At 36.5% G+C, this 24,343-nt stretch overlaps 2 protein-coding genes across 3 annotated transcripts; both read left to right on the top strand.

Moving 5' to 3' along the window:
- Positions 1-982: 982 nt before the first annotated feature.
- LOC111398249 lies at positions 983-2,273 on the top strand. The gene is made up of 3 exons (XM_023025175.1): positions 983-1,088; positions 1,155-1,332; positions 2,156-2,273. The coding sequence occupies exons 1-3, from the start codon at positions 983-985 to the stop codon at positions 2,271-2,273; spliced, it is 402 nt and encodes a 133-aa protein (XP_022880943.1).
- A 914-nt stretch (positions 2,274-3,187) lies between these two features.
- On the top strand, positions 3,188-5,770 carry LOC111398745 (ankyrin repeat-containing protein ITN1-like). Of its 2 annotated transcripts, XM_023025812.1 has the most exons (3): positions 3,190-3,883; positions 4,786-5,147; positions 5,232-5,770. In XM_023025812.1, the coding sequence occupies exons 1-3, from the start codon at positions 3,314-3,316 to the stop codon at positions 5,524-5,526; spliced, it is 1,227 nt and encodes a 408-aa protein (XP_022881580.1). In that variant the 5' UTR covers positions 3,190-3,313; the 3' UTR covers positions 5,527-5,770. The 2 variants fall into 2 exon arrangements, with proteins under 2 accessions (XP_022881579.1, XP_022881580.1); XM_023025811.1 differs by having other exon boundaries at positions 3,188-3,883; positions 4,786-5,770.
- Positions 5,771-24,343: the final 18,573 nt, after the last annotated feature.

Here is a 24,343-nt window from a genome sequence, read left to right as displayed (position 1 = left end):
TTTGTTCTACATCTAGTGGACACATAATAGGATAAACGCAATTTTATTAAAAACAATGCAGTGTTTAGACTTTTTATGCAATATGAAGTACTAGTTATGTAAGTCTATTAGCTAGAAATTCATAAAAATGTCTTAGAGGTGGTTTGTGACTGATAGAGATTAAGTATGGAGGTTTTATGAGTCTAAGATTAAAGTTTTTCCTTGCTTCATTTCAACTACGTGCGAGGAGAAGTTGCTAAAGAGTAAATCTTGGTAGGGATATATTTTTAACCTTATTGAAATGTTAGAAAATGAAATAACTATGGATAAATTACTAATAGTACGAGAGTATTCCGGTGTATTTTTTGATGACATACTAGGCACCTCACCTGATAGGCAGATGGTTTACAATTGATTTAATCCCCGGAGTGACAACTATGTCTGAAGAACAATAGAATGGCTCCTAAGGAGCTTCAAGAGTTGAAGATACAGTTGGAAGAATAGTGTAGCAAGGGTTTTAAAGGCCAAATGTATCCCTTGAGGAGTTTTGTACTGTTAAAAAATGGAAAACATAGAATATAAAAAGTTGAATAATCGAAGATTAAGAATAAGTATCCACTCTCGAGGATGGAAGATTTATTTGATCAGGTGAATGGAGCTATGGTATTTTTGGAGATTGACTTGAGGTTATGCTATCTTCAGTTAAAGATAAAATCGGGTGACATAACAAGATGGTGTTTAGAACTCACTACAAGCACTATGAACTTATAGTTTTGCACTTCAGCTTAATAACTGCACATATAGTGTTTATGGACTCGATGAACTGAGTATTTCAACAGCATCTATATTGGTTTATCAATGTGTTTATCCACAATTTATTGATATATTCTACGGATGATCAGCGACACAAATATTTTAGGATAGTATTAGATATTTTACATGAGGAAAACTTTTACACCAAACTCAAAAAGTTTGAATTTTGACTAGACTATGTGGGAATCATATGTCGTTAGTGATTGTCCATGGGACCGAAGTGGACCCAACCAAGGTCAATGTTGTGAATAATTGGCCAATACTTGCTAATCTTGGAGACATGAGGAGCTTTTCAGGTTTAGCCACCCACCATCGGCAATTCATAGTAGCTTTCTCTAAAATTTAAGGGGGCCTTGATATAGTTGACTCAAAAGAAGTTAAGTTCATTTGGTTTGAAGATTTGAGAAAAAGCTTTCAGGTGTTAAATGACAAATTAGTTTGTACTCTAATGTTGGCTATACAAAAAGGTTCGGATGGATTTATGATTTATAGTAATGCATTCAACTTAGAATTGGGATGTGTTGATGCAAAAATGGGAAGGTGATAGCATATGCTCGACACAGTTGAAGCAATATGAAAAAAAACTATCGGATGCACAATTTGGAACTTGAAGCAATGGTTCATGCTCTTAAAATTTGGCTTCACTACTTGTATGGCAGCAAGTGCAAAATTAACTCGGACCATAGGAGTCTTAAATAATTCTTTGCTTAGAAGGAGTTAAATATGAGACAAAAACAATGGTTGGAGCTAATAAAGGACTATGACTACACTATCCATTACTACATTGGTAAGGCTAACGTAGAGACAGATATGTGAAGTAGGAAGAACGCGGGTCAATTATCAGTTTGAGAACAAAACAAAAGCAATTAATTAAGGACTTTGAAAATCAAAAAATTGAAGTGCCAATGCTACCAGCTTGTATAGTAGTGAAGTTGGCAACACTAACACTAAAGCCTACACTCACGGACACGGTAATAAAGGTCCAGAAGGATGACCCATAGGCATGTCTAACAAGTCGAGCTCGGGCTCGGCTCTAGTAAATTGTGCGAACTTCTTTTGGGCATGAGCAGAGCCGAGTTTTTACTCAACAAAAGAATCTAAACTCGACCCAAACTTTCGGCTCAGGCCTTGTCAAGCTAGGTTAGGCTGAGTCAAGAAGGCTCAATTTTTTTTTAAAATAATATATGCTGAATGTAAAAGATAGCAACACGTGGCCTTTTATTATTTTTTTAATTCAAGGTTTGACTCGTCACTGGTTGAAAATGACCCGAGCCCAAATCGGCTAGTGTGGCTCAACAAACCGCTACCTTTTAATTTTTAATTTTTTACTAATTTTTTTAATTTAATGGTTGGCTCGTCACAGGCCACAAAATGGCCCGTCACATGAGCCGTCCCGTGGGGCTCGATGTCTCAAACCTCGACCTGGGTTTGCTCTAGCATTTTTCGAGCCAAGCCATGGGCAACTCAACGAACTAAATTGACATTTCTAATGATCCATTCTTGGAGAAGATGAAGGCTACGGTCGTAACATGGAAAAGGAAAGAATTTGAGATAGCTAAGGATAAGTCATTAATGTATTGAGGTCAATTCTATATACCTAAAGATGAAGGATTTCGGAATGAGATTATGACAAAAGCTTACTCCATCCCTTATGCAGCATACCCAGACATGACCAAATGTATCGAGATCTAGTCAATTAAGAAAATCACTCTTGTTATTAGTTCGAGTTAAATTTAATTGAAATTTTGGCTCAACTAAGATCAAACGTTAATGTTTGTCAAATGTCAAAATAAGTTTTATCTATACTAATATCATTTCTAGAACTCTATATCTAATGGTTTTAGAAAAATGAATTTTAACTATGATCGAATTAATATCATTTCTAGAATTATATATCAAATTAGTTAAGAAAATTAATTTTGACTATTTCTTCTGGATCGTAAATGCTTAAATAATTAAAGTGTCTGTGCTCTCCGAAATAAAAAAAGGAGCACTTGGGAACTTTTGCTGCTATTTTATCTAAAAGTATTCATTTACAAACAAAATAAAATAATGATAAAAAAAAATCAGATGAATTATGCTTGGTATAATTTTACTTAAATATTTGACATAAAAAATAATATTGTTATCTTACAAAAATAAACAATCTGAGCCACTGCTTTGATACCTTTCCCCAGATTATTCCTCCAAACTTTCTATCAACTTGTTCCCCAAAGTCAACTCTTTATATATATATAATTTGAATTATTTAACAATTGAACAATATTTTTTTAGCCATAAATGTTGGTTTACCCAGTCAAATTATTCGTACCTGCAAAGACTATCTAGAACAATAAATCGAGCACGCATTTTAATCCGTCTTGTACAAGGAAGCTTCCTTCTGGCCTAAGGTTATAACCAGGAAATTTCTATTTTATTTAAAAAGTTGAACGTCCAACATAAATAAGAGTTGAACTCAGGCAAGAAGTTGTATGTACGAGTACTTTTATTGCGTGTTTGTGTGTGTTTAATTGAGAAAGAGATGGCTGAAAATAAGCTCTATGATGCAGCAGTGAAAGGGGAAGTAAAATCTTTGCTCGATTTACTCAAAGAAGATCCGTTGATTCTTGATAGAGTTTCGTTTACATGTTCCGACAAGACTCCTTTACACATAGCAACAATATTCCAACACACGGCCTTTGTCCAAGAAATTCTTCGAAGGAATCCTCTGCTTGCTGCGGAACTAGATTCCCACCAATCATCATCTCTTCACATAGCATCAGCTAAAGGCTATGCTGAAATTGTAAAAGCAATAGTTTCAGCTGCACCTGATATGTGCTTAGCCCGTGATTGCCATGGCAGAAATCCACTGCATCTCGCGGCCATTAATGGTCAAGTCAGGGTCTTCAATGAGTTGATCAAGACGAGTTCACTTGCTGTCCGGGAGAAGGCGGACCGGGGCCAGACCCTTTTGCATTTGTGTGTGAAACACAAGCAGTTGCAGGTTATGGGAATCATATTGTGGGTTATAAATGATTATGAGTTCGTTAACGCGAAGAATGATGATGGGGATACAATATTGCATCTTGCCGTTAGGACTAAACATATTGAGGTAAGACAAAGTCTTATGTACAGTTGAAGTTTCTCAGATTAATTAATTATATTGGAAAAACTGTAGCAGAGGTCCCTAACCTACAGTGTCTTAGTAAGTTGGTCCCTAGGCTTTTACTTGACCCCTGTTTCGTACCAATTAAAATTAAAATTTTAATCTAAATCAAAGTCAACAATTCATTTTAACCAAATATTTTATAGGCCCCACAATTTTTCCATCACACATTTCATCAACTTCTATCAAAATATACTAAAAATATAATTTTAACCTCGCCAACAAGGGTTTAAGAGTTTAAATCTTCACCTTTTCACTTCTGTTGCACTTCTAGCAATCCAATTTGCCATATAATTGCCACTGCCAAGTTATGTGAAGCATTGTTGTGACCATAAAATAGGTAAACGCAAACAATCTTCATAAGAAATAAAAAGAGAAGGTGAAGGGAAAAAGAAAGAAAATATTTTCATTCCCCTCCATAATCCCTCACCAACCCATCCTTGACCTTCGACCACTGTGATTTTTTTATTCTTCTCCTTCTGTTTCCTTTCCTTTCCTTTCCATTTTTTTATGTATTTATTTTACTTTTTGTATTAATTAAACTAAGAGCGTAATTGCCTTTCAACCAAAAAATGTTATTTTAACAATAAATTGGATAAAAACCATCCACCGTGACTAGACTACTAGTGCCAAAAAAGTAGTTGGGGATCTAAATGTATGTAACTGAAACACTATAGACCAACCTGTTACAGATTCATAAGTTGAAGTCCTCCATTACAATTTTACCTTAGTATAATAATATAAGTAGTAGTTATTAATTGACTGGCTTATCTCCTTTAATTACACTAATTTAGATCAATTTCCCCTAGGCTTATATGCAAATATACGTTAACATTTTTCTTATGCAGACAGTCCAGTATTTAATAGGAAATACGGGCATAGATGTGAATGCAAAAAATGCAAATGGCTACACAGCATTGGACATTTTGGAACTAACTCCTACAGAGTTGAGGGATACTGATAATTATTTGTCCATTAAGAACTGTCTTCAGCCTAAAGCCTTCGACTCCATCAATCCTCGAATTCAGCCAATCAAATGGCTAACAAAGAAGCGCGATGCCATAATGGTGGTGGCAATTCTGATTGCTACAATGGCATTCCAAGCTGGGGTGACCCCTCCGGCTGGTGTCTGGCAAGACGATGCAACAGATAATTCTCACAAAGCCGGAGAAGCTATAATGGCACATATTCATCCCATAGCATATGAGAGGTTCATTCGTGCAAATACTATAGCCTTCATTTCATCTCTTAGTACGATCCTACTCTTAATAAGTGGCTTGCCTTTTCGGCGCAGGTTATTTATGTGGAGTTTGATGGTGATTATGTGGTTAACAGTAACTTCAACTGCAGTTACTTATGCAGTATCCATTGATGTATTTACACCAAAAAAGGATAAGAAATCACTGGGCCATGTTATTCAGATTGGACTCATTGTATGGTGTAGTGTGATGGGAATTCTGCTTGTTGGGAACACTGTTAGGTTGCTTGACTGGTGGCTGCAGAAACGAGGAATAACCGTATGGAGGCCAAGAAGATTTAGACATTTGGTTAAAGTAAATAACCGAAATGTTAACCAAGAAGGTGCTTGAGTGAATTTGATATGAATTTTAGTTTCTTTAGTGATATCAAGGGACTAATGTGCAGTTTGTGAAATTCTATTTATGTCAAAACATATTATGAGTTGTACATGCCAAATGAAAATTGGACCAGAATATCCACTTCAGTTTTATGGATATTCTACTCAATGTAAGAATGAGTAGTCTGTTTTGTTGGACTAAATTGGGATATCTTATTCAGTCATGATCAATGAATTTTCTTAGTTTACCCTTCCTTGATTATCAACAACTATTAATAAATAAGGGTGATCGAATTATTGTTGGTAGCAGTAAAGAAATTGAATGATTAAATTGTTGTTGGTTACTTGTAAGCAATAGTGTTTTTTTTCCATGTTTTCAAGAAGAAGTGAGAAATGTGTGTATGTATTTGGTTAATTTCAAGATAATAAATTGAAATCTATACAATTTTAAGATTAAGTGGGAGGAATTGGTTATAACTAGGCAAATTAAATAAAGTTATATTAGTAAACCAACAAAATAAATACTTTCTCTATAAATTGGGATATCTTATTCAGCCATGATCATTGAATTTTCCTAGTTTACCCTTATTTAATTATCAACATCTATTAGTAAATAATGGTGATTAAATTATTTTTGGAAGCAATAAAGAAATTGAATGATTAAATTATGGAAAATTCTATTTGTACATAATTATTTCACATAATGATGTCCATAATGTAATGTGGCAATCATCTGATTGTCAATGTGCAAGTGTGAGATTTAAATTAAATGTTGGATCCAATGCCATGTGTAATTATGGACACCATTATGTACATATAACACTTCCCATTATAGAATTGTTGGTAGTAGAAAGCTAGTGTTTTTGTTCATGTTTTCAAGAAGTGTGAAATTCTATTTATGTCAAAACACATTATGAGTTGTACATGCCAAATGTAAATTGGACAAGAATATCCACTTCAATTTTATGGATATTCTACCCAATTTAAGAATAAGTAGTCTGTCATTTTTTTTTTTTTGGAGAACGGGGGAACCAGCAGCCGCTACCCTTTAGTTGCGTACTTGATAAACTCTCGGGTTGACGCAATAGCCTGCAAACTATGCCAGCCAGGTAAACCGCACTAGGTAAGCCCTGTGCGACAGACTCGATTGAGAAAGTGTTGGTAGGGGGGAATCGAACTCGTGACCAAAGACCTTCGCGCTCACCTACTCCACCAACTCGGTCATTCCATGAGAGGTATAAGTAGTCTGTTTTGTTGGACTAAATAGGGATATCTTATTCAGCCATGATCATTGAATTGGCTTTATTAATAAAATCAAAATGACAATACTAATTAAGAACATTTCAACCTCTGCCATGACTCATAACTCTTGATCATAAAATCCTTTGTTTCGGCCCAATGATTTATGAACTTTTTTTTTTTTTGAATAATCTTTACCATCAACCAACTCGTGTGTCCAAGGAGTGCCGTGAGACCAGCCTAGCTAATGGCTATACGAGAAAGAAGTGATTTACGCTGTAGTCCAGGATTTCTCGGTAATATTTCTGTTAATAAAAACCACGAGTGCAATTGCAGTTGTTGACCCCAAAAAGTGCACCAACAGATGCCGCTCCCACCCGTGCTTGCGTGAGCGAATGTCCAACACGCTAAGACACGTGGACGGTCTAAAACGAGCGGTTCAAAGGGGCGTGGAAGTAGCCCAACAATGCGGGACGGTGACGTTCGGAATCCAACGGGTTGTTCGTAATCCGATTGTACACTAATTACCAATCGGTGCTCGTAAATGTATGTGTAAAAGTGTTGAAACTTGATTTGTGTATTGCAAGTAAAATGAGAAAGAGTTGAGTAAAAGTAGTCTTTAGTATTGATTCTTGCATTAGCCTTTGACATTACACAATGGAAGTATTTATAGTGATCCATATGAAATGGGAGCCCTTGGATGAAGTGGCACGTGGCCTCATCTCTTTAGTTCAAACGTCTTTTCTTAGGTATGGGGCTTGACTTGCTAGCTTGCGGCGCATTTATTGCTTACGCAGGTCCTCCATACTAGTGACAAGACTTGACCTTTATGTTTGTGACAAACGTTCCATCAGTCATTCGAATAAGATCTCTGAGTAGGCGATCTCTTGGGAGAAGTGACTGTGGAGGAAGTTCCTTGTGGTTAAGAGGCTCGTGCATCAGCTTCGAGGCTTCGACCATTTGACAAATACTTCCACTTGAGGATCTCAGCTACATTCAAAAGGTTCCATGCTTCGGGTCGTGGGCTTCGGTAGTTGGGCTTCGGTAGACTCGCTTGCATCAGATCGAGGAGCCTCGGCGGATGGGCCTCAGCTTGAAGCACTTCGGATATAACCCACCTCGGCAATGTGTGCCACCTCGGCAGGAATGCCACGTGGATCAGGATGAGTGGGCCATTGGCCCAGGTGGGTAGGATAGGTGTGACAACACGCAACAGCAGTAATTGCAATCCATGTAATCACCATCAAAATCCATATATTCTGCACCTTATTAGTAAACTACTCATAAGCAATAATATGATACACAGTGATGCAATGTAACTGAGATTGAACTTAGTGTGATGGAAATTCTTGTTATTGGGAACTTATAATTACCTGACACAATTCTAATCAAAATCTTCAGGCCTGTTATTTTGAATACCTAAGTTTGAGAGGGGAAATGGATAAATGACACGCACCGCTCCAAGTAACAATAGTGGACCTAGAATGTGACATGTGCCGATGATAGTTACCAACACAAAGTTGGACCCACCATCAAGGCTACTACAATATGTGTCCTTTTATAAATTATTTTAACAAAATTTCGGCATTATCTTCCATATAAATAGTGTGACGCCCCAAATTCTTGCAATCCGAAACGTTACGAAACATGAAGTTATGAAAGTGCTTGAAGCAAAAAATTTGAATATAATGAGAAATTTAGTAAAATTGAATAACCTTTAACAAAAGATAAATTAAATTTAATAAAATATGCAGAATGTTTTGAAATCAAATCCTTCATCAGACATTAATAAAAACTAGTTCTAACAAACAATAAAATTAGGACTAACTGAAAATTATAATATCACTCACAATTGAGTCTATAAACAAAATAATAATAAAATGTTATTAAAAATTATAATGTTCTTAAAAATTCAAGTACTTCATGACGAGGATCCGTTGGTCCAATAGCGTATCCATCCACCACCATCCAACATACTAATTTTTACCTGAAATTTGTAAATAATGTGGGATGAGTATAACGAATTGTATTCAATGAGATGCTTGCTACTCCATAATCAAATCAAACATGAAATTATGCATAAATTCTCTTGCCATCATAAAATGAGAATTATTACATCATGACAAAAGATAATTCTAGTAAGCGCTGCAAAATAACGTGAAGACTAATTGATGCCTTAAAATGTATCATGATTTCTCTTGTAGGAGCCCTGTACTGAAGTCATTAAATTTATACATAACAACGTATTTGAAAAGATGTGAAAATCACTAATAGCACTAAGCACCTCACCTTACGAAATGAGTAAGTAACTTTAATATATTTGTGCCAATGTATCTAATGAGTAAGTAACTTTAATAGGTAAAAATCTGGCAGTCTTCGTTATCTATTTACAGTGATCCATATGTCATCATGCCCGCTCTGAATACACAGAAGCCTAAATAAGAAATTCATAGTAATGTGATTACATTTCTACTCAGGAATAGGCAATGTTTGTAAATTCCCACTGGTTTTTGACGATCAGGTTTTCACCTGCTGACAAATGAGACATTTGAATACAAACTCAGTTATTTCTCTCTTCATTCCATGACCAATACTATTCTTTGAGAATACGATATATTTTAGTACTACCTGGATGCATCGTGTAGGCTGAACTTTGTGCCTCTTCTAAAATCTCTTTCTTCAAGTTTGAATTGTCTAGAACGCATAATCTGCATCTTATAACTAAATATCTATCATCTCGAATGGCATAATATGTATGCTTACCCTTACTAACTTTTTCTTTCAATTTGCCCAACATTAGGTCATGATTTTGAGCTGCTCTAATCTTGCCAATCAAAGTAGGCCTCACATGGAAATTGGCAAAAAATGCTCCTATACTAGTAACCGACAATTGAACATGTGAAACTTTGAACTTACCAAACAAGGAAGAACATGTCGTCAATTTTGTATTCGCAAAGGTATGGATCGTATCGAGTAATAAAGTGGACCCAAGAGTCCAAATTGTCGTTCCCATGAGTGTTATACTTTAGCAATTAGTTTAGTTTTTCTCTAACCACTATTTGATCGAGGAAAATAAAAATTTATATTGTTTGATTTTTAATCTAAATACATGAAAATAAGTAGATACACATAAGATTGGCTTATAAAGTAAATAGTGAACAGCTATTAGAGCAAAATAATTTTACCTATTGATCACCTTTACATCTTAAATCAAGTTCATATCTAATGTAGCATTTGTTCAAATTCTCTCATTGTATTCAAATTACCCCTCTCGAGTTCTCGTTGAACCTATTTAACTAATTCAATTCCATCTCTATGTGAATCAAGCATAGTTAAACGAGTTCTTTGTTCTAGGAAATCAATTATGACCACAATAATTAGTATAAGTATCTCTACGCGTTATACCTTTTTTTAAGATTTTACTGCATGGTCTAAATTTTAAACTCATATCTCTATTTATAAAGGATTCACAAAATTATCAAATCAGTGATCAAATAATTTAATGCATTAAACTCATAGTAAAATCAACACATGGAGAAAATAAAGAAAAAGAATCTTGATTAAAAGACATAAAGGATCCCAATTGAATTACACTATACGCTCTAACCAGAGATTTAGCTACTCACAATGAAAGAAGTTTCATTTAATGTATCCAAACGGCATAACCATCCATTCATATAAACCATATTTAGTTTTGAATGCAGTTTTCCACTCATCACCTTCCCTCATGTGAATTTGATGGTACCCACTATTTACATCAATTTTACTAAAAATACATGCGCCATGTAATTCATCCACCATGTTGTCTAAAAATAGAGATTGGGTGAAGATACTTTACCGTTATATTATTGATAGCTCTGCAATAAGGCACATTCTCAATGACCCATCTTTCTTTGGCACAAGCAATACTGGTAGGGTACATTGACTCATGCTCTCCCTTATATAACCCTTGCTCATCAATTCTTCTACCTGCCTATGAAATTTTTTTTGTCTCTTCGGGATTGCTTTGATAAGTTGGTCGATTTGGAATGATAGCTCTAGGAATGAAGTCAATCTGATGGTCAATACCTCGAATGGATGGTAACCCACTAGGCATGCTCTCGGGGAATATATCTTCAAATTCATACAATAAAGACTTAGCCAAACTAAGGAGGGGTGGGTTTTTTTCCTCAAAATTGAGGAGTGATTCTTTATACAAGAACAAGATCATTTTTTTTTCTTTCAACTACCGCTCTCCTCAATTAACTCCATTTTGCAAAGAAATTCGCTCTTGATTTTTCTTTTCTCTCGGATGAATCTCTTTCTTTTCTCTCTTGTTGCTCCTCTCTCTGTTTCTCTCTAGTAGCCACCTCACCATTTTTTCTCTTACTTACGACCTCATTGTTTTCTCTCCTTTTCTCTAGCTCTTTTACTCTTCTCCCTTCCTCATTCCTCAACTTGGTTTGGTCCTCGTATACTTGCACTAGTGTTAGTGGCACAAGAGTAATAATCCTCCCATCCTTAACGAAATTGTAGCGATTCTTGTACCCATCATGCATAGCTTTCCTATCATATTGCCAAGGTCTCCACAACAAAATATGTCCCACTTGCATTAGTACTATATCACACATTACCTCATCTCGGTAACTTCCAATTGAGATTAATTAACGTCCTTCGATTAACCCTAACTTTTCCACTTTCATTAAACCATTGCAATTTATATGGCATAGGGTGTCTCAACAGTTTTAAATTTAACTTCTCTACAACTTTACAGGCATCGAGCATGGAAGATGTTCTTAGTTGCTGTTCCGAGTCATCCGCCTTGATGTGAGTAGTAAGAACTCGCCTTACAACTAGAAGATCACCAACAACACCATCAAACTTTTCTTCTTTACTAACCTCCTCCAATGCCGGTATGTCGTCATATTCACCTTCACTTCTCACCACCTCTCTATTGTCTCGCAACACCATTGCCCTTTTGTTTGGGCATTGAGAAGCGATGTGCTCTAATCCCAAGCATCTAAAACACTTGATGTCTCGAATCCTTGATGGTTGTGACTCCGATTTTGGTATTGTTTTGCTAGCACACTCATCTTTTCCCTTTTGCTAATCATTCCTACCTTTAGATACAATCCTATCATCCTTGTTATTATCCCACCTCGATTTCCAAGATAAATTAGAACCCGAAGTACCTAACAGTTGCCTAGCTGTCCCCTTCTTCTTCAATTGTCTCTCCACCTTCATAGCCACATGCAACATATCTTCTAACTCTACATAATGCTGTAACTCCACTACATTAGCAATTTCCCTATTTAGCCCATTCAAGAACCGTGCCATAGTAGCTTCTCGATCCTCCACCACATTCATCCTAATCATGAGTATCTCCATTTCCTTGTGATAATCCTTCACACTCTTCCACCCTTGATACAAGCTTTACAATTTTTGATGGATTTCCCTATAATAGTGACTAAGAACAATTTGTTTTCTCATTAATATCATCAACTCATCCCGAGTGCTAATTGGTCTTCCCCCACACCTACGATGTGAAGTAACAACTTGATCCCACCAGGTTATTACATATTCAATGAATTCTAGAACCGTCACCTTTACCTTCTTTTCCTCCGAGTACTTATAACATTTGAAAATCAATTCAACCTTTCTCTCCCACTCTAAATACGCCTCCAGGTCACTTCTCCCTTTAAATTGTAGAATAGTCATTTTGATATTGCCTATTTTCCATCCATCTCATCTTCATGATTATTCCTACCCCGTCTATTGAACCTATCGCCTCTATTCCTCGTCCGTCCCACTTCGACACCATTAAATTCATTCTCATCTACATCACTACATCTCATCTCCATAATTATTCCTACCCCATCATATTCCTCTCGTCTTTCCCTCCTAGGCTCTCGTCTACTCGGTCCCCTAGCATTAGATTCCTCAACTCATTGCCCCCTACTAAGATTAGCCACCAACATATCTAACCTTCTCATCCAAGCCTCCTATCTTGCCTTCCAAGCTTTTTGTTTATCCAACCTATCTCTCACATCCCCTAATGCACTTTCAAACCACTGTATCAAATCATCTTATGCACTATTATGATTGCTATGGCGGCTTGAATTGGAATCTTCTTGTTGAGACATCCTAAAACTGGAAATTTTATCTACCTCACTGATATTCACTAGAAAAATTACACAATATGGCTTTTTCCCTCTATTAATCCCACCACTCTGCCTTTTACAACTTGGTGTTTTCTTCCAAGCACTTCAAAGAACAAAGTGAACTCGAAGAATATTAACCCGTGGAATTCCAACCAACTGTGAATCAAAGATTGTGAAACAAAAGGACTTGAAGAATTTTTAATAAAATTAACCCGACTTTGATTGAATGAAAGAAACTAATTTGACTCGACAACAATTAAGAAAAGGAAAGATTGTTAGTAGTAAGTTGAACAATAAAAATAACAACAATAAATTATTTTTTCGAACAATATCGTAAATAGTAACCCCTTTTTTTGGAATAGAAAAACGAATTAAACTATCAAAAAATTAAATAAGGTGATTTTGGATGCTAGAATCGCCCCAAAACAACTTTGACAAAGTCTGCCGATAATTTGATGGATTTAAAAGACTCAAACAACGAAGAAACGAAGAACACTAGAATATGAAGTAACAAAACGTGGAAAAACAAAGAACAAGGACTCAATGAAGAAAACAGAAGGATATAGCCTATTAATTTGGAGTCTTTACTCTGATACCAACTGATACGAACCCCGTAGCAGCGTTGACTAGGAAACCCAAAACTAAATTGTTAGAAACCAAGAAAAACCAATTAAAAGTTTTGAAAGTTTGAACCCGAATCAATAAACCAAAAAACTAATATGAATCAAGGCGCGTCAACAACCAAGACAACTCAAGCGTCAAGTCACGGGAAGGATCCGTTGATCGTCGAAGGTGGATCGATGACGCGATCGAGGATGAAGCAAGTGAAAGAAGCGATGAGATTGCTCATCAAGCAAGTCAATGAAGACACAATGTTCGGGGTGCAAAATGGAGCAAGTTTCATGTTGGAGTCGAGGGCCGAAAGGACTTGGATCAACGTGATAAAGATAGAAGAAAATGAAGCCGAAGATTATTTCATGCGATCTCATGGTTAAACAACCTATGCGGTCACATAGATGGCCTCAAGGATAATATTGGGGGCAGGGACTTGATCTATGCGACCGCATAGATTAACACAATGCGGCCACATAGAACAAAAACATGAAAAAAATTCATTTTTTTTCCGAATTTCCTAGTTTCGATAGAATTCTTTTGAAATCAAATTATTACCATAATTTGATAGGTTTTGGATTTTTTTACTCATTAGTATAAATAGGAGAATATTTTTCATTGTAAGAACTTTGGCTTGAATAATATTATAGAGAGAGAATTTGTTCTTTCAATTTCTTGTTCTTCTTGACCAATCTTGGAACTTATCAAGATTCAATTTCTTGTGGCGTTCTAAGCAATCAGATTGTGGGTTCTTTTAATTGTAATAAAGGGGTTTTAGGTTCGCTAATTTAGGGTTTCTTGGTTCAATTCTTGGGGTTCAAGATCCAAAATAGAGTTAGTATTGGCATTCTTGGGTTCCGCATCAATCTCGTCGTGGGTTTCGTAGTTTCCACTGCTACAGGGTTCGCATCAGTTGGTATCAGAGTTTTGACTCCAATTTAATCAAATTATATCCTTTGTTTTCTAATTTTTTTTCAATTCCTTGTGTTCTTGTGTTCAGAAGGTTTTCTTGATCCTTTGATCCAAAAGTTTCTTCAAAAATCTTCAAATTCCGTTTCTGGGCTCAATTTTTGCCCAAATCAGTTTTCGTTTTCTTCGTTGGTTTTGTTATTGATTTTCGGATCTGAAAAAAAAATTACCGTTCATCCGTACGATACTGTTCATCCGTACAGTAAAAAAATTGTTAAGTATTATTGATCCGTCAAATACCAACTTTTATTATTCAATATCGTTTCTAAATTACTTGGACACATTGAATCATTCCATTCCTTCAATTCAAGTCAAGTTTTAAAAGTTTTCTTTGAGTCCTTTGTTACAATTATTGAGTCACATCCGGTTTGGGGAATTTTACACGATTTGATTGATTGATTGAGTTCATTGATTGTTCCTAGAAGCAATTGTTGAAAGAACTGAGTGGTAAAAGGCAGAGAGGTGAGCTTAATAGAGGGTAAAAGCCCTTGTGTGTTTCCGAGTGACTTTTGGTAAGGCAGTAAAATAAAATTTTTAGTGTTAGGATGTCAGAAAGGGCAGAATCAAACTCAAGCCGATAAGGCAATAATAACAATGTATTTGAGGATTTGGTGCAGAGGTTTGAGAGGGCGTTTGGAGATGTGAGAGATAGGTTGGAGAAGCAGGAAGCTTGGATGAATAAATTAGATACATCGGTGGCTAATCTTAGTCGGGGGCATCGAGTGGATGTATCCAATGCTAGAGGACCAGATAGATGGGAGCCTAGGAGGGAAAGGTGAGAGGAGTATGGATATGGGAGTGATATGGGCGAAGATGAATTTCACGGTGCTGAGATGGGAAAGATGAGGAATAGAGGCGATAGGTTCGACAGACGGGGTCAGAATGATCATGGGGAGGAGTTGGATGGAAACTTGAGAAATATAAAAAAGACGGTTCCTTCATTCAAAAGAAGGAGTGATCTCGAGGCATACCTGGAGTGGGAAAGGAAGGATAAAATGATCTTCGAGTGTTATAACTACTCGGAGGAGAAAAAGGTGAAGTTAGCTGTTTTGGAGTTCAGTGACTATGCAATTTCATGGTGAGATCAAGTGATTACTTCACAACGTAGGAGTGGGGGAAGACCAATCAGCACTTGGGAGGATTTGAAGTCATTGATGAGAAAGAGGTTTGTTCCTAGCCACTATTACAGAGAGATCCATCAAAAACTGCAAGGCCTATATCAAGGGTCGAAAAGTGTAGAGGACTATCATAAGGAGATGGAAATACTCATGATTAGGGCCAATGTGGTGGAGGATCAGGAGGCTACCATGGCACGATTCTTGAATGGGTTGAATAGGGAAATTGTCAATGTAGTGGAGTTGCAACATTATGTGGAGTTGGAAAACATGTTGCATGTGGCTATGAAGGTAGAGAGACAACTGAAGAGGAAAGGGGCAGCTAGACAGTCGTTAGGAACTTCCAGTGTTAATCCATCTTGGAAGCTAGGGTGGAACAACAACAACAAAGGTGATAAAGCTGTACCTAAAGGTAGGAATGAGTGGTAGAAAGGGAAAGAAGAAAGTGCTAGCAAAACAGTACCCAAAACAGATTCACAACCATCAAGGAATCGAGACATCAAGTGTTTCAGATGCTTGGGGTCAGGGTACATTGCTTCTCAATGCTCAAATAAACAGGTAATGGTGTTGTTGGATAATGGAGAGGTGGTGAGTGAAAGTGAAGGAGAGTTTGAGGACATGCCTGCATTGGAGGATGTTGAAGAAGAAGAAAAATTGGAGTTTGCTATTGGGAAATCGTTGGTGTCAAGGAGAGCTCTTAACACTCAAGTCAAAGTGGATGATTCGGAGCAGCAGCGAGAAAATATATTCCACACACGTTGTTACGTCAATGATAAGGTATGTAGTATGATTATTGATGGTGGGAGTTGCACGAATGTAGCTAGCACAACTTTAGTTGAGAAATTAGGACTAGCATTGTTAAGACACCCTAGGCCTTATAAGTTGCAATGGTTGAATGAGAGTGGGAAAGTTAGGGTGAATAGAAGACTTTTAATTAATTTCTCAATTGGGAATTATAGTAACAAAGTAGTATGTGATGTGGTGCCTATGCATGTGAGTCATATCTTGTTAGGAAGACCATGTCAATATGATAGAAGGGTCACATATGATGGATATAGGAATCTTTATAGCTTTGTAAAGGATGGGAAGACTATTACTCTTGTGCCATTAACACCGGCACAAGTGTATGGAGATCAAATCAAACTGAAAAGTGAGAAAGACGAGAGAATAAGAGAGTCAGGAAAAATGAGAAGCAATAGTGAAACCATCAATAAGAGCGAAAATAGTGAGGTGGCTGAGAGTGGAGAAAAGAGAGAGAAGCCACATGAGCGGATAGAAAAGGAGTCAGTTGAGAGGAGAGAAAAAGAATCAGTTGAGCGGAGAGAAAAGCCAAAAGTCAACTTCTATGCAAAAGAGAGTGAGTTGAAAAAGGCTATGAGAGACAATATGCAAATGATATTGTTAGTGTACAAGGAGTCCCTCCTCAATTTTGAGGATTCTAACACATCCCTCCCTAGTTTGGTTAAGTCTTCATTGTAGGAGTTCGACGATGTGTTTCCTGAGGAGATGCCAAGTGGATTGCCACCAATCAGAGACATCGAGCACCAAATTGACTTTGTACCTCGAGCTGTCATACCGAATCGACCAGCTTATCGAAGCAATCCCGAGGAGACGAAGGAGCTTCAAAAGTAAATGGAGGAGTTGATGAGCAAAGGTTATGTCAGGGAGAGCATGAGTCCATGTGCTGTACCTGTTTTGCTGGTGCCTAAGAAGGATGGGACTTGGAGAATGTGCATGGATTGCCGAGCTATCAACAATATCATGGTAAAGTATCGTCACCCAATACCTAGGCTAGATGATATGTTTGATGAGTTGCATGGTGCTTGCATTTTTAGTAAGATTGATCTTAAGAGTGGGTATCATCAAATTCGCATGCGGGAGGGTAATGAATGGAAAACGGCGTTTAAGACTAAGTATGAATTGTTTGAATGGTTAGTTATGCCGTTTGGACTCACTAATGCACCGAGCACTTTTATGCGTTTAATGAACCATGTTTTGCGTTCTTTTATTGGAAAATTTGTTGTAGTTATTTTGATGACATCTTAATCTATAGCAAAAACCTAGATGAGCATTTAGAACATTTAAATTGTGTGCTTGTTGTGTTGTGAAAGGAACAACTGTATGCTAATTTCAAAAAGTGCACATTTTGCATGGATAGAGTTGTTTTCCTAAGATTTGTGGTTAGTGCTAATGGGGTAGAAGTCGATGAAGAAAAGATAAAAGCTATAAAAGAATGGCCAACACCTAAGACTATAACTGAAGTTAGGAGTTTTCATGGATTGGCTAGTTTTTATGGGCGCTTTGTAAGAGATTTTAGCACCATCACCACACCGTTGACTGAAATAGTAAATAAGAGTGTAGGTTTCCATTGGGGAGAATCTCAAGAAATTGCATTTAACACAATTAAGGATAAGCTATGTAAAGAACCTGTTTTGGCATTACCAAATTTTGATAAAACATTCGAGGTTGAGTGTGATGCATCAGGAATAAGTATAGGAGCAGTGTTAATGCAGGAAAGGAGACCTATTGCTTACTTTAGCGAAAAGTTGAGTGGGGCAGCGTTGAATTATCCGACATATGACAAGGAGCTGTATTCACTTGTTCGAGCATTGGAGACTTGGCAGCACTACTTATGGCCAAAGGAATTCGTGATACACACCGATCATGAATCTTTAAAGTTTTTGCGAGGTCAAGGTAAGTTGAACAAAAGACATGCGAGATGGATGGAGTTGATCGAGACATTTCCCTACGTCATCAAGTACAAACAAGGTAACGAAAATATAGTTGCTGATGCGTTGTCTCGAAGGTACGTGCTTTTAAATTCATTAAGTACTAAATTACTTGGTTTCGAACATATTAAGGGCATGTATGAATCTGACTGTGATTTTTCTAGTATTTATGCTTCATGTGACAAAGGTGCATTTGATAAATTCTATAGGCATGAAGGATATTTGTTTAGGGAAGATAAGTTGTGCATTCCTAATTGCTCTTTGCGTGAATTATTGGTAAGGGAAGCACATGGGCGTGGTTTAATGGGACACTTTGGGGTTTAAAAGACTTTAGACATGTTAGGGGAACATTTTTATTAGCCTAAAATGCGACATAACTTAGAACATATATGTGGAAAGTGCATAACTTGTAAAAAGGCTAAGTCTAAGGTTCAACCCCATGGTTTGTATACTCCTTTGCCTGTACCTAGTGAACCTTGGGTAGACATATCTATGGACTTTGTGTTAGGTTTGCCTAGGACAAAAAGGGGTCGGGATTCAATATTTGTAGTGGTCGATAGGTTTAGTAAGATGGCGCACTTCATACCATGTCATAAAACTGACGATGCTACTAATATTGCAGACTTATTCTTTAGGGAAATGGTATGTTTACATGGAGTACCTAAAAGTATAGTGTCTGATAGGGACATGAAGTTTTTGAGTCATTTTTGACGTATTCTGTGGAGTAAGTTAGGAACTAAGTTATTATTTTCTACAACTTGTCACCCACAAACAGATGGACAAATTGAGGTAGTTAATCGAACTACGACTCAACTACTTAGGACAGTGATCAATAAAAATCTGAAATCATGGGAAGAGTGTTTGCCGTTTATATAGTTTGCATATAATCGAGCTACACATTCTACTACTTCATTTTCTCCTTCTGAAATTGATTATGGTTTTAATCCACTAACACCTATGGATTTAATGCCTTTGCCTGTGCATGAACGAGGTAGCTTGGATGGGAAACGAAAAGTCGAGATGGTGAAAACACTCCATGAAAAGGTTAGGATGCAGATCGAAGAGAAAGGAAAGCTAATTGCATCAAAAGCAAATAAAGAAAGAAGACGCGTTACATTTGAGCCTAGAGATTGGGTCTAGGTACACTTCAGAAAAGAACGTTTTCTAGAACAGAGGAAGTCAAAATTGCAACCACGAGGTGATGGACCGTTTCAAATCATCGAGATGATCAATGACAATGCATATAAAGTGGATTTACCTGGTGAGTATAATGTTTCAGCTACTTTTAATGTCGCTGATCTTTCTCTTTTCGATGCAAGTTTAGATTCGAGGACGAATCCTTTCGAAAAGGGAGGGGATGATATGAATCAAGGCGCGTCAACAACCAAGACAACTCAAGCGTCAAGTCACGGGAAGGATCCGTTGATCGTTGAAGGTGGGCCGATGACACGATCGAGGATGAAGAAAGTGAAAGAAGCGATGGGATTGCTCGTCAAGCAAGTCAATGAAGACACAATGTTCGGGGCGCAAAATGGAGCAAGTTTCATGTTGGAGTCGAGGGCCGAAAGGACTTGGATCAACGTGATAAAGATGGAAGAAAATGAAGCCGAAGATTGTTCCATGCGACCGCATGGTTAAACAACCTATGCGGTCGCATAGATGGCCTCAGGGATAATATTAGGGGTAGGGACTTGATCTATGCGATCGCATAGATTAACACTATGCGGCCGCATAGAACAAAAACATGAAAAAAAATTCGTTTTTTTTATTTTTTTTTTCCAAATTTCCTAGTTTTGATAGAATTCTTATGAAATCAAATTATTACCATAATTTGATGGATTTTGGACGTTTTTTACTCATTAGTATAAATAGGAGAATATTTTTCATTGTAAGGACTTTGGCTTGAATAATATTATAAAGAGAGAATTTGTTCTTTCAATTTCTTGTTCTTTTTGAACAATTTTGGAACTTATCAAGATTTAATTTCTTGTGGTGTTCTAAACAATCGGATTGTGGGTTCTTTTAATTGTAATCAAGGGGTTTTAGGTTTTTCGCTAATCTAGGGTTTCTTGGTTCAATTCTTGGGGCTCAAGATCCAAAACCGGGTTAGTAGTAGCGTTCTTGGGTTCCGCATCAATCTCGTTGTGGGTTTCGTAGTTTCCATTGCTACGGGGTTCGCATCAAAAACCCAACAAGATCAAAGTTTGAAAGACCCCTTGATTACACGATTAAGATCCACACCAGGATTATGGAACGCCACAAGATTGTAATTCTTGATAAGTTCCAATTGTTCAATGAAGAAGGATATGAAAAAAGCAAAATATTCTCTTTATTGAATTCTCTCAAAAATAATGTGTGTAAAAAAGCAATATAGGAAATAAACTTCTATTGATACTAAACCTAGAATATGAGTTCAAAAAGAAATAAAACTCTAAAATCCTAGAAAAACTGAAAATATTCGTTCAGGATTACAAGAGTTTTATCACAACTAAAACTCTAACAAAATATGGAAAATTTTGGAAAATGAAACAATTTGCCCCTGAAAATAACTATGCGGTCACATAGCAGAAACCTACGACCTCTTGGAATTCACTGCCGGTGTCTATGCGACCGCATGGCCAATTTAACTATGCAGTTGCATAGTTGTCAGTTTGGCCCCCAAATTCTTCTACCTGTATTGAATTGATCCATTCGAATTTGGCTCCCGCCCCGAAAATGAAAGTTGCCTCGTTTTGCATCCCGAACATCATCCGATCAATGGTTGATTGAACTAGTAACCCCATCGCTTGTTTCACTTACTTTGCCCTCGATTACGTCATCGATTCACCTTTTGTTATCAACGGGTCTCGCTCCACACTTGTCTTCTTCGAGCTTGACTCTTGGATCACATTACACAGGAAAGAGGAAGACCAAATTTATCATACCTCACAAAAGATTTCATTTCATTGGACACAATAGTAAACGTACTGCTATATTGCTAAATCTAAAATCCTAAATGCGTTGAACAGTATGAAAGAAGAATGATACATATAGCTAGCTACATGTTCGCTGAGAATAAAGTTTAGCGTGTGTTTTTGATAAATTCTCATCTTGTCAACCAAGCATTTCACAATTTGTCTCTATACATCCATGTGATGCAAATCAAACTTAGTTTAAATTATAAAGGAATAACAAATAAAATTATTCATACGTTTCTTCTAGATATTGCTCATCTCACATGCCTTATCTACCCTGATAAAATGTACTTCTGACTGAATTTCATATAAAAATCATCTATGAATACGCGTCAAAATAGACAAGTTTATTGTAAACCCTAATCAACACCTATTCTATATGCATTTTGTTACAATAAAAAATTAAAGAATATAACAATTCCCAGGGATAATAAGCTTGTTGAAAAATTGAGAAAATGGGGACAGCCTGTAACAAAAAAGCAGTCTAGCAAACATGTTCTACAAGAATTAAGTCAGTATCAACTCAGTGAAGTAAAAACAATTTAAAATATATATTAGAATAATCATTCATAGTGAAGTAAAAATAATTTAAAATATATATTAGAATAATCATTCATACTCATAACTTTGAATGAAAAGATCGCTGAGGTCAATTCTTCTCGGAGGCTTGAAAAAAGCTGCTCTTGCTCTACAAATAATCAAATATACACAATTAACGATACATAGATAATTCAAAAAGAAATTCAGTTAACACTCAATTATTGATACACACGCAAAATTACAATACAGGAGCTTTTGTGTATTGAATAACTGGAAATCTTGGGTGTCATTCGGATGGCCATTGTCGCAAGTAGAGAAAAATTTTCATTGTCATTGAATTGAGATGATCGACAAGATTTTCGTCATTTTCTAGATCTCCCTCCATCATTTCTTGCTTCTACTCATTTTCTTTCTTCAGAAATTTCAAATTTTAACAAAAATAAATGACATTTAGGCAAAATGCTTTTTACACTTGTAGATATTGAAATTTTCAAAATTGACAATGGCTTTACCTAATTTAGACCACTAGAAAAAGATTCAAGCAGCTGAAATTCTGAAACCTCACTTTGTTTAACTAAATCAAACACATAACTGAATCAACCAAATTGATCACCGTCTTTTTATAACTTTTGCTTCCCTTTTCCATTTAATCATCCTTATTAAAAGTTTGCCCCAATAGTTGCTGTCCAGTAAAAAGCAGCAGCACAAAATTTGTATTGTTTTCACAGCAAAAACTGGTGAAAGATTCCTAGTTGAAGGAAGTTTTGAATTCCACATTGCATAACATTAAAATCTTACAAATGCGACACACTCTATAAATTCCATAATATCACAAAAATCAATCACTTCCCATCTAATCATCCTCATTTGAAGTTAGGATAGCTCCATATAAGTTCGAGAAGTAGAACCCCTATAGTTTTACTGCCCATTAAAAACAAGAAGCACAAATTTGTAGCATTTTCAAAGCACCAACTGAACTAGAATTTCTAACTGAATTTCCAAGTTCCAACATTACACTAAAACAGTAAACAAACAATTTAAAAGGCATCGCTAATCTAAAGATTTGGCAACATTAAAGTAAACAAATTAACAAGTGCTGGGTAAAATAAATGCCACGCATTATGCAACAAATTCCACAATCTCATCATTAAGGTTCACAAAAATAATCTTTACACTATTTAACAACAAATTTTAAGCATGTTCACGCTAAAAACTCCACATAAAAATCAACTATATTTGGGGAAACGTGCGAAAATTCCACAATTCCATTTCTGAGGTTCTCAAAAATAAATCTTAACAGTAATTAATTACTTGACAGAATCATTAATGAACAAACTTTGGAAAAATACTACCAGGATGCAGATATGATCCTTAATTGCACCAGAGAAATGAAAAAAAAGAAAAAGAAAAAGAAAAAGAAAAAGAAAAAGAAATTGGATCAAAAATAAACAAGTGGCTCATTGCAGATCGATATTTATTTCAATTGCCTCATTTGATAGTAAAGCAATTAAGCATTGATGGTTGAAATAGACAGGGTATAAGTAAAATGAAAATGGTGGGACTTTTTTTTCATCTATTTCTTTTTTTTTTTGAGTTCTTTTATTTTTATTAGTGTCGACCCCCTTGGACCTCTTGAGCCCTAACTGCCACCACACAAGAACCACCAGTAGCAGAGCCATAATCACTATTTGTTGGAGAAGCTCCAAAGCTCCAGAGGGTGTATTCATCGAGAGATGCTATTTGAGGGAAAGGTGATGCAGGGTTAATAACTCAATAATAAGAATAACAAGAAGAGAGGGGAGGGAGAAACACAGAGACAGGGGGAAAAAGAAGAGGGGAAAGAACTGGGGGCTATAGCCAAGTTTATTCAATCAATTCATTAACTGCCAATTGCAATGTAAAAATAAGTTTAAATACTGAAAATACTGAAAACCTAAAAAACCCTGAAAGATAGGGCCAAGCCCATTACACAAGTCCATAAAATAAAATAACCCAAGTCCAATTAAGAAATAAAAGTCCAACTAAAATAATTAAATGTCGTCCAACTAAAATAATGAAACTGGGATGTCCTCATCAATTCTCCCAGAGTGGGAGAGAAAACTCGACCCTGTCGAGTGGCTATATCACTATAGGCTTCCGTCAATCTCCCAACCATAAACTAAGTGGTTGGGTAACCTTCTTCTAGCGTCTATAGAAATGCGTCAATGGCGGTCTGAACCTGGTATTCTCACCAACTCCCCTCGGGTGGACGTGAGGTGATATGGGCCAAGGAAGATCCTGCTGACTCCGATAAAACTCCAATAAATCTGGATCAAATTGCTGTAGTATCTCCATGGAGATCCATGCACAGTCAGAATCTGGTCGACCAACTCAACGAATAAGGAAGCGCTGAACCTCTCCATCATTAGTGAACACAGTTTCTTCACCTAAAATAGCATCAATTTTTTCTTTGTGTGCTGTGAGAGGTGGTAGTGGGTTAGAATGGGCCAAAGAATCAGGATCAAGGTCCACAAAAGGAGGTGACAGAGGATC

Source organism: Olea europaea, chromosome 8 (genome assembly GCF_002742605.1).
Source record: "Olea europaea var. sylvestris chromosome 8, O_europaea_v1, whole genome shotgun sequence".
NCBI classification, from domain to species: Eukaryota; Viridiplantae; Streptophyta; class Magnoliopsida; order Lamiales; family Oleaceae; genus Olea; species Olea europaea.
Note: the sequence above shows the minus strand (reverse complement) of the source record. Positions and strands in the feature narration are given on the sequence as shown.